Genomic DNA, 11624 nt, shown 5'->3' with positions numbered 1-11624 from the left:
AGGTCATTAACTGTGCACGTATTGAAATTAGTTTTGTTTGTCTCACTATGTTGTTGCTACACACTTTCAGCATATTGTGCAAGAGGCAAACCCGCAAACTAAACGAGAACTTTGCATGTTTTTGGGGGTTGGTGGCAGGTCTCAGTTCTAGCTTTTTTTTGCTTACATGCCATTTTCTCTTAAGAAACTATTTTAAAATGCTGCCAAACATCAGTCGCTTTGAAGCCAACATCATGATTAAATTCTATTTCAAAAACCATCCTGAGCTGTAGCTTCCAACTGCCTGCTGTAAAATAATAAAGTTGAATGCAAAAAGGTTAATACATTATTTTATTCTTTCAACAGTGTGTCTAGTTGTATAATATATTTGTATGAGTGATGCAGTAACACTGTATTCAGTTTATTTGTCATAGTTAAATACAAAACAACACATTTGTAATACTCCATTGGTTGCAGAAATTCAGTCCAAGTTTTTTGGTTTTATACTTTCATTTTGGTTTTACTGAAAAACTATTGGATGTCAAAAATAACAGAAAAACCAAACTGATCATAACTGACTTGCATCCCTAGTTGAAATTTTCAAAATGAAGTTGCCAAACTTAACAGAGACCAAGACCACACAGCTGGAAATTGAGTGAAGAAAGAGAGGGGGCACTTTTTTTTTTTTTTACAAAGTGGTGAGTTTATGGAATGAGTTGCCAAGCCGTCAATGCTGAATCACTGAGAGGCTTTAAGAACCAACAAGACAAAGTTCTGGGATCAGTCAGCTGCTAGGAACCAGAGTACTGATGGACCAAGTGACACCTAGGTAGCGGAATGGTAATGCATTACATGTAACCAATTTATTAAGACTTGAAAACAAATCTTTGCAGCACCCACAGTGATTATAGCGGTGAGAACACATCATGTCAGAGTCATTCATAAATACACCTAAATTACGTTAGGTAGGTATAGAGAACAAAGCAGCATATTCTGCCCGAATGCCGGAAATCTCCGGAAGGATTCCCACATGTCATAGAATATGTTGTACTTGAGGAACACTCTGTGTTCAAGGCTGGTGGGCAAGGCAATGTCTCTGCTCATGATGTAGATGCCATCGTTGTGTAGAGTGCAGGTCAAGTTGAGTCCTGACTTGGAAGTGTTCTCTTTCAGGTAGAGCCATTCCCCCGTGGTGATGTTGTAGGATTGTACCGTGAGCATGTCATCTGTCTGGCTTGTCTTCTTCTTGGGCTCGATCTCATGGGTGTAGCCGCCAACTAGGTAGATGGTGTCCTCCACGGAGAGCATCTGCTGTTTGCGGATGTGGACCTCACATGCCTGGAATACGAACCAGGAGTCAGAGCTGGGGCAGTACCGCAAGATGTTCATGTTCCTGTCTGTAAGGGAAAAAAGAGCAGAAGAGAAACAAACACGGCTGCATGCCATTAGCCCTCATTCTGGGAAATGGAGGGAAACTGATTGGATGATTGGAACAATCACTCTATTACTATGACCCTGGACAGAGAAGTCTTTTCACAGTCCTTGAAATGTTGTTTTTTTATTTTTTTTATTTAAACATAACATTTGAATATAGTATTTTAAGCAAAGCTGAAATGGTGCCGAGAGTGTAAAACTGTTTAGTCTAAAGATATTTGGATTATTTACTGTTTGTATTCATCACTTTATTTATTCATCCCTCCCTCCACTACCTTGTACCCGTCCACTTCAGTGTTCCATTTCTATTCTGAAATTTGTTTGGATGTCGCTAACATGTTGGGCCTCATTCACTAAACAGCGATAATGTGTTTTGCACACAGTAAGCCCCTTTACTGCGTGCTTTGTGCACCTGCTGTATTCACTAACCAGTGGCAGGCAACCTAGGGTGTGGAAAAAGAACCGCATTTAAATATAATGAATAATGTTATTGTGTGGAAATGTATGCAAATTACATCACAAAATATTTGATATGCAAACCATATTCACTTAAGGGTGCTAACTTTACTAGATGCCTCAGCGTGTGTTAAAAGTACCAATTATTGAAACCAGGCAGTGTCACAGAACCAACAGAAGAGCTGCACAGGAGGGCGAGAAGAGTCAGGGAGAGAGTATTTCAGACCAGGCTGACGTTACTAGGGTTGTGTGAGGAGGAGGTCTGCTAACAAGTCCATACTGATGTGCTTCATGTATCTCTATTGTGATAGTGTAGTAATAGATATTTGCCACTAGAGGGAAAAGGCATTCAGGGAACTCTGAAGCATTTTGTAATCTAGAGATACTTCCTAATGTGCTGCCTTTAGGAATCGCATAACAAGCTGCAGGCTATACATTTACTCAATGAAAACAGTATTTTCTGTCCATTACACAGTAATAAATGCAATGTTTAGTTTCCTGTTTTGTCTGTGGATTCCTGCAGATCAGATGCAGTACAAAGCAGCTCTCTGTGCAGATGCTGTTGCCAATCATGAAGCTTTCAAAAGTAGCTGTGAGACCGAGCTATAAACTAAAGAGATGATGCAGGAACAAGAAGAAAAGGAACCACTAACCTACGTACTGCCACACTGTCAGTGGAGGAGGACAACACTGCTTCTTCTTAACGTTAATGCAATTTAGATGTATTTATATTTAATTTATGCTATTGGTATTATATTAGAAATACTAAATGACAAACATTTAGACTAGAAATCTTTTGCAGGAACTAGAACACCACTTAAGCGATAGTGCTAAAGAAAGTCAAGGTCAATTCCCACACAGTACGGCCTTTATCCAGAGGGCACCATCACTATTAGAAAACCATTTTTCTCATTACTTTTTTAAAAACACTTAAAACCCGAGATTTACCTTGAACTTTTAATAATTCGTGGGATGCCACTAAGAAAAGTTTGAGGTAAATATTCCTGAAAATGTTCATAAAGGAACCCATACATACAGCGCTCCAGATAATGGTTTGATCATTGAGTAATTTACTCTCCTATTTAGACAATAAGGAGTAGGTGTACTAAGATGGGCCAATGGCAGTGCAAACATACCACAATTTGCATTTTCGTTGCAATACTTAGCAAAGTATACATTTTGTCGTTTGTACTAAGAAAATATGTTAATGAAAAGAGCCGCAATATACTCATTTAAATATCTGCTGCGTCTTCTTAGCAAGATCTCTATTGCGAGAGTCGTGTGACATTGTTCAAATAAATAGCAGGAGTTGAGTTGTGGTTTGCTGCAGCAGAGGGTGCCCGAAGGATAATGTCTATACATGAGAAAGGGTGCAAGAATCAAAATAACATTGTTTTTGTTAAATGTAAACGTCATCTGTACAATGCATTCTGTTCCGTCTTCATTTTACCTATTTTAAAACAGTAATCTGTCGTGTATCCACCAGTCACATATCTGCCTAACCGTTTATCCGCCATGATCAACATCTTCAGCAACGTTAGTTTATTATTGAACAGAGAAGATTCATTCAGATATAGTAGATCTTAACAAAGTTTTCACACACTGTGTATATGTGCTCCATGCGCTGCCATTGCTGGTAGTGTCACGTGAGATGTTTAGTGTGTTAATATGTAAATAAATCCTGTTCGCCTGAGGGGCATAGCAACTTCAATCTGTCTCGATCTCCTGCCTGTCACTCATAAGAACATAAGAACATAAGAAAGTTTACAAACGAGAGGAGGCCATTCAGCCCATCTTGCTCGTTTGGTTGTTAGTAGCTTATTGATCCCAGAATCTCATCAAGCAGATTCTTGAAGGATCCCAGGGTGTCAGCTTCAACAACATTACTGGGGAGTTGGTTCCAGACCCTCACAATTCTGTGTAAAAAAGTGCCTCCTATTTTCTGTTCTGAATGCCCCTTTATCTAATCTCCATTTGTGACCCCTGGTCCTTGTTTCTTTTTTCAGGTCAAAAAAGTCCCCTGGGTCGACATTGTCCATACCTTTTAGAATTCTGAATGTTTGAATCAGATCGCCGCGTAGTCTTCTTTGTTCAAGACTGAATAGATTCAATTCTTTTAGCCTGTCTGCATACGACATGCCTTTTAAACCCGGGATAATTCTGGTTGCTCTTCATTGCACTCTTTTGAGAGAAGCAATATCCTGTTTGTAACAAGGTGACCAGAACTGAACATAATATTCTAGGTGAGGTCTTACTAATGCATTGTAAAGTTTTAACATTACTTCCCTTGATTTAAATTTAACACTTCTCGCAATATATCCGAGCATCTTGTTGGCCTTTTTCACTCAGCAGCGAATGCATGCACCCACACGGCAGACAGCTACTCCGTCACATGCATTAATATATATGATTAATGATGCAAAGTGCTACTTTGATAGTGATTGCAGAACGGCAGATGAAAACCATTCTTTACATACGCTGCACATCTAGTGACCGCTAAAGTCCCACTTTACTCCAGCTAAACGTGTTTTTGGCAGCAATATGGAGGTTTTGCACCCGCAAATCACTTTGCACGTATCCTTACATCGGCCCACTGTGAGTAGAATTACCTTAAAGTCATGACTCATGAGTAAGGCTACGATTTTGTCACTGAGGTCACAGAAATTGTGAAAATCGTGAATTTGAACAAAAATCACTGAAATCTTGGAAATGGTTGTAAAAACACATTTGGTTAGGCACTTCCTTTATTTCCTTTAAAAATGCAGTATGTCATGCACTGAAAATACAAACCTGCGAGTATCTGTAAATTGCTTGGTTGTGTTTGCACACAGCATTTATGTGTAGCTATGTAGGTCAGTGAATGAGATTTGTATTTGTAGCTGAGCGAGCATGTAAATTAACACAGATCGGATGTTACTGTAAACTCTGGGTTGTGATCTTCACATACATACAGCGCTTGTTAATCATTAGGCTAACTATTTAAATTATAAAGGCTATACGTCTCTGTGAATGTAACACGTTATTGGTATAAGTAAATCACAAAATATTTTTCTTTAGACCTTTACGTGCCCTTAATTGGACTAGTAGTGTGAGTGCCACTTGAAATCATCTTGCCGACCCCTGACATAATTGATACAGTACTGTAATGCATTTCAAGTGAACCAGGAAAACACACGGTCTCAGCTCAGGGAACTACCTTGTGGTGAAACGAAATGTTCCCATTTTAAATGCTCCGCCTAAAGGATCAGGAATTTTGCTTAAAAGAACACCTTTTGGCACCGATAGGATTCGTTGCTCACTGATTAAAAACTGATACAGTACTGTTTTGTAACCTGATAACTCCTCATCATCAAATTGAAATGGTTTATTCAATCTTTTCAAAACATTTGTGTCTGGTGGTCAACTCTGTCATGGAGAACACTTCGGCTAAGAGAACACTTCGCTTGCTTCCCGAGGGGTATTCGCTTAGCCAGAGACTACTGTTCTGGCTTTTAAAGTTATAAGCAATAATATGTTCTTAATGTTATCAACCCACTTTTCATTGAGCTGAAAACCTTTAAGGGCCTCTCTTGCTTTTATTCTTCCTTAACCGAACATTATAGATAAAGATTTAACAAATCATAATCCCCCTGGAGCTATGAAGATAGGTTAAAGGAAGTGAATTCATTTAGCTTAGAATATCTTATAAGCTTAGAAACTCTTATAGGTATCCGTATGCACGTTTTTTGTAATTGCTCTTATTTGAAATCATCCATTCATCATACTTACTACATGCTCATACTGGACTTTACTGGTATAAGCAAATATTTTTAATAGAAGTCAACTGCTCTTAGTCGAACCCGCTCTTACATGTAATTATTTATATATTCTCTATTTTTTGCTCTTATTTAAATTTGATCTTTTGCTACTGATTTTATTGTACTTTACAACTGCTCTTCTCTGTGATGTGATATTCTGAAATGTGATACTTTGTACTGTGATATTTTGTAACAATTGTAAGTCGCCCTGGATCAGGGCGTCTGCTAATAAATAATAATAATAATATCAAGGAATTAGGGTGGGCTTGATTAAAGTGTTCCAAATCTTAAAAGGAGTTGACAAAGTTAACCCAGATAATCAATATGTTAAGTGCAGTGCCGAACCCAGGACCACAGGACACCATTGGAAATTAGGTGGCGATAGAGTTAGGACACAAGTGCTGAAGAACGGGTAACCTAGCCAAGTTGCTGATGCTGAATCACTGGGATTCTTAAAAAGCATTGGGATCAATGAGCTATTAGGAACTGCACAAGCTTGTTTGTAAATTGTTCTTAGAATTTACAGTCACTGCTGCTCCCTGGTGCTGTCGGTCTCATAGTCAGATTGCAGCAGGTCAACTGGAGTCTGAACTACAGCACAGGAAGTGATGAGGAACCAGGAAGTTGTAGCACCTTTTCATCTATGCATTGTGTTTAAAATATGTGTCTGTTTACTCACCTCGTGCTGTATAGCCTCCCATCACGTACATCATGCCCTTACACTCGCAGGCTGAGAACTCAGCAAGGGGGTCCGGGAGAGAAGCAACGGAACTCCACCAATCCAGCTCAGGGTTGTAGCATTCTACACTGCTCACAGACTGCCCTCCCACTGCATACAGCTTTCCATTCACAGCCAGGAGCTTAAAATTAGACCTGCACAAAAAATACATATATAATAATATCGAGGCACACTGAAAAACATACTATTAAATGACTGCTTGTCACAAGAGTTACTGTTTATTAGAATAAGTGCGATATACAGTAAAAATACTAGCTTTCAAGACTGAAAGTCTCTTCTTCAGGTGCAGATGGAATAAGAAACAAGTGTTACTGTTTTCATTTGCATGGCAGAACAATTGTCAAAATATGATGTTTGATACAAATTCCCACTTACTTTCGAGGCCTTGAAAGCTAGTGTTTGTATCATAGTTAATCTAATTCAGCAATAAAGCATGACAGGGTGTGTGTCATTGTGGGATGTCACCACATCTCTGGTGTGTTGTGAGGCATGAGGCAAAGCCCACAACACACACCCTGGTGTCATATTTTGTCATTTGAACTGACTGGTTTGAAGGGAACCTAGGTGATGCCATGAGATATCGCCACGGCTATGACATCACATAGCCCGCTGAAATGAACAGGACGATGATCCTTGCTATTGTAGAAGAAACGATACCTACTCATAATATCTATTACCACGATTACCGTGATTAACACGGCAAAAGCATGTTCATAAAATCTCTTTCACAAGTGTTGAATAAATGATTTGTTGAAAACAATAAATGACTGACTCCAGCATACACAGCAATATTAAAATATAATTGTACAGATAAGGTTAAAGGGACCCCATTCTTACTGCTTGGATAACTACAGCAGTAGAGATATTAGCAGTTGATATAGCGAGGGTTAGGGTTAGAGGTATTAGCAGTTGATATAGCGAGGGTTAGGGTTAGAGGTATTAGCAGTTGATATAGCGAGGGGTAGGGTTAGAGGTATTAGCAGTTGATATAGCGAGGGTTAGGGTTAGGGTTATGAGGGCAGCAGCAGATTTACAAGAACACCCCCTCAAAGGCATTGCTTAATTATTTAGTAGGAAAACAGGTTTCTACTCGTTTACTTCCTAGTTTCTCCACTAGGGTGGGAATGACAGAAAGAATACATTTCAGTTACCTTTTTTTTTTTTTAAATAAAAGACTATTAAATACTTCTGGGTGAATTATGTTGATATGAGGTATATTGTCCTGTAGGCAGGTGTAGAATGTCACCCTGTCAGATTATTGGTGGTAAGCTTCAATGCATTACCAGCTTATGAGTATTACTGGAAAATGACAGACAAGGTCCTGCTAACAAACCCCCCTTGTGCACTTTACATGTCCTGAAAAACAACGTATCCTCTGCTAACTTTACCTTTTCTGGTTTAGCGATGCAATCTGATTCCACTCATTTCGACAGGGGTTGTAACAGTGAGCAGCAGATATTTCCTGGCTAGTCATCCTGTAGCCCCCTACTATGAAAAGGTAGTTGTCCAAAACTGCTGACCCATACCCTCTGACGTTCACCATGTCAGAAGGCAGGTTGCTAGCCAGCGGTAGCCAACGTTGAGACACCTCGTCATATCTCAGCATGGACCAGGGCTCGTCCTGGTGGGCTAGGTCCAGGGAGGTGCCTATGAAGTCCCCAATAGCTATTAAAGTAGCCGTGCCTTTCATCCTCAGGTCCCGCACCTGCTGCCTGAAGGCGGCGGGAAGGTGTCTGAATTCCTGCCTCCGTACCATCGGATGGTAGTGACAGGTCATGAACTTGAGACAAGCACTGCTCAGGTCGTGGATTCCGTAAAACTCCGCAAGCTTGTACAGTTCCACGCAGTTGTCCAGCTTGATTTCGGACAGGAGCAGTTTGACAATGGAAGTCACTTGCAGGAAAGACGCCGTCTCGATTAAGTCCTCCAGGGTCTCGTTATCAATCTGCACTTTAGCAGTATTTATGAACTCTATGACAAGCTCCAGACCGTGCACGCTGAGTCCCTGCAACTGCACCGAATCCTCCTCGGATTCCTTCATGCCCGAACTGTACAGAGCTCGAAAATAATCGCTTTTCTCTATAAGCTTGCTTTTGCTTACACTGTAAGTTTTATCCTCGATCATAATGGCAATCATTTGTTCCGATGACATTTTGTTTAGTTTATTTTCATAAAGCAGCCGATCGTCATACATCTGTAGGTGCATCACAGACGTACTTGTTTGCTAGTGAGGTTTTTGCCAAATAAGGTCCGTCTGCCCATTATTTACATGTTATGAAATCCGCCTGCTGCACCACATCACAAAGAAAACTAGGCCTGGCTATATGAGGAAATGTTCTGCATAGTATCTTGATACTGTACAGAATTAGCAGCACGTGCATACAATGTTCTGTCGTTTACACAAATACAAAAAACCAAGTCGTAACAGTGCAAGTAGTAAATGTAGTTATTTGCAGCCACGCGTCATTTATTGTAAAATCACACGCCAGTTGCAACTATTTTCTAAATTCCCAAATCTTTCTTATTGTATACAGACTCTATTTCTCATGTGATCCTAGTTCTAGCGTCACTTCTTCTTCCGTTACTGTGCAGAACCAAAACAATTCTTAAAGGCACAGTACCGAGAATATTATATACAGCATGATAACTGTGGTCAGCGGGGAAAATGATATTCCTATGTTACATGAAATTGACTTTTAAACAATTATGAATTTTGTTTTCATCAGTTCTTATATATGTATTGATTTCTTTTATGTAGTATGCATTGGATCACGTGATTATTCCAATGCTTCCAACTAGCAGGAAATCACTCGTGCACAGGTTACCTAATGAATGGGAGAGCTGGTTGTGGTCAGGTTCACAGCACTGTACAGGGTGACTAGTATAACCTCACCGGTCTATGTAGAAGGAGCGTGGACAGTTTTAGGAGATTTCCCAGCAGCAGCAGAGCAGACGGAGCAAAAACGTGACGTCAACTGACTTGATTAACTTTTCTGAATTCCGATAGCAGAAGAGATATTAATCAATTGAAGTTCCCTTCATGATCCTCGTGTGTTATAATGAAAGATAAAATAAGGCACATATAATAAACGTAACTATAGCAATGTACCCTGCTTACTTCTGCCAGTTGTTTTGGAAATTAATGTCTATATAGGTTTTTCTCTGATCCCATACAGTTCCATCATTAGAATGGAAATACATTATTTCAGTCACCTCAAGGCTGATTAAGATGAATCTGTTTAGTCACGGTTTCATCTGTGCCATAGCCTCTCAGTTGTTAATGTTAGATTTTTCAGTAGTTATACAGTCTCCCGTTGATATATTTATGCATATTTTTACTAACCAGTGTTACGATATCTAACATTGTTCTTTTTTTGTTTTGTTGAAGTTCCAACCCTTTGTTCAAGTTTCTGTTTCTACCAGTAATGGGTAAGCAAAGCTGTCTGCTTTTTTAAATCTTTAATTTCATATTCTGTTTTGAAAACACTAGCTGATTTCATTTTGTTATACCTAGGTGCACTCTAAACTCAATCTCTCACCTGAATGCCATGCAAAATTGTCCCCACAAAAATTAGACAGAAAAAGGAATCTGTGCAGCAAGAAGTGCACTGAAATCACTCAGATTTCTACCTGTGGAGATCAATCAATCAATCTTTATTTTATATAGCGCCTTTCATAGTGGACCACCCTCACAAAGCACTTTACAAGATAGTGAGGAACCATGCATAATACATTAAATACAGTGAAATACAGGGCATAGTACATTAAATACAAACAGTAAAAAAAAAGATGAGGGAACATTGAATCAATACGTAATTCCAAATGGTCAAATAGCAAAGAAAGTAAGAAAAATAACAGGATTATCTAAGACTGGAAATGTCCTGTACATCAAGGGTGAACCTGTTTCATCACTATGTTTGAATGAGGTGCTTGCACTGTTTTTTATGTCACAGCTCATAATTGTAAATTTGACGCACACATGCTAGTTCATGTTGCAGTATCCTTCAATCTACAACATACAATTGAACATGTTTCATTTCTTGATACCAATGTTCAAACAGCTCTATCCAGGAAGATCATTGGACGTACACGCAAGATCTTTGGTCTCCGGCCTGTTGTCAAAAACGTCCCAAGGGTTACAGAAGCTGTGAAGGCTTAGAGCTAAAGAATGCAGACAAATTTATACATTAAAAAAAAAAGTTTTTTTCTAAGATTTTTATGCAAAAGCCAATGATATATGTCTTTGCTAAAGTTCACAAAACAAAATGCAATGTACAATCACCTTTTTCAGACAAAAAAAATTGTTTAGAACAAATATGTCAATAGATATTGGTCTTGTTAAATGCATTACCCTGAAATCTGACCTTTTTTTTAGCCACATTGTATGTTTGAGACTTTGCTTCATCAATATTAGTGTTACTCAAAAAGTAATCAAATTATAAGTAACAGCTTTCCAACGCTTAAAGTTATTATTATTATTATTATTATTATTATTATTATTAAGAAGAAGAAGAAGAAGAAGAAGAAGAAGAAGAAGAAGAAGAAGAAGAAGAAGAAGAAGAATAGTTGTAGTAGTAGTATTGTTATTATTATTGCTCAGGTTAAATAGGTTGATTGAAGCCAGATTTCCTTTGCCATGTATTTTGTACCCTGCCTGTTGTGTTCCTTCCATCAGCTTCCATTAGCTTGATTAGTCTGAAATGTGCACACATGTATTTTCTGTTTAAAACATTATACCTGGTATTTAGGTTCTCCGTTTCTATGCCTTATTCTCAGGTCATCTATTATACTTGCACTTCCTGGGTTATTTCACCTCAGCAGTGTCTTCTGGGTCAAAGCATGTTACTGGCTGAAAGTCACATTAAGGGAAGCAGCTGGTTGGTTTTTGACATGAAGGAAACCAATAGGGGTGGGGACAATTTCACTCTCAAGGTGAATTGACCAATTAAATTAGCTACACTTTAAGTATTAATACATGGCATACAGGTGAGTACCAGACAGAACAGACTTGTTTTGTCAGTATTATTGCAATTATAAGTCAATGAAAATACTTTAACCAAGTGTAGTACCAGATATCATTTTTTAAATACAAATACATAGAACAAATGGAAGTGCACAACAGGTAAGACTTATGTTTTAATGTATACACAAGGGCAATGACTTTATTGGCTTCGTTCTTCAGAAGAACTTACATTGTACTTGGCACTGGCAGGACATGA

The 11624-nt window shown here is 38.7% G+C and overlaps 1 protein-coding gene across 1 annotated transcript; it reads right to left on the bottom strand.

Moving 5' to 3' along the window:
• Positions 1 to 315: 315 nt before the first annotated feature.
• klhl42 (kelch-like family, member 42) lies at positions 316 to 8989 on the bottom strand. Its single transcript, XM_034032360.3, has 3 exons — positions 7794 to 8989; positions 6346 to 6539; positions 316 to 1376 (listed from the first exon to the last, which is right to left on the bottom strand). Exons 1-3 carry the CDS (start codon positions 8609 to 8611, stop codon positions 931 to 933), a joined length of 1458 nt encoding a protein of 485 aa, XP_033888251.2. The 5' UTR covers positions 8612 to 8989; the 3' UTR covers positions 316 to 930.
• Between the last annotated feature and the right edge of the window lie 2635 nt (positions 8990 to 11624).

Source organism: Acipenser ruthenus, chromosome 14 (assembly GCF_902713425.1).
Source record: "Acipenser ruthenus chromosome 14, fAciRut3.2 maternal haplotype, whole genome shotgun sequence".
In the NCBI taxonomy this organism is placed as follows: Eukaryota; Metazoa; Chordata; class Actinopteri; order Acipenseriformes; family Acipenseridae; genus Acipenser; species Acipenser ruthenus.
Note: the sequence above shows the minus strand (reverse complement) of the source record. Positions and strands in the feature narration are given on the sequence as shown.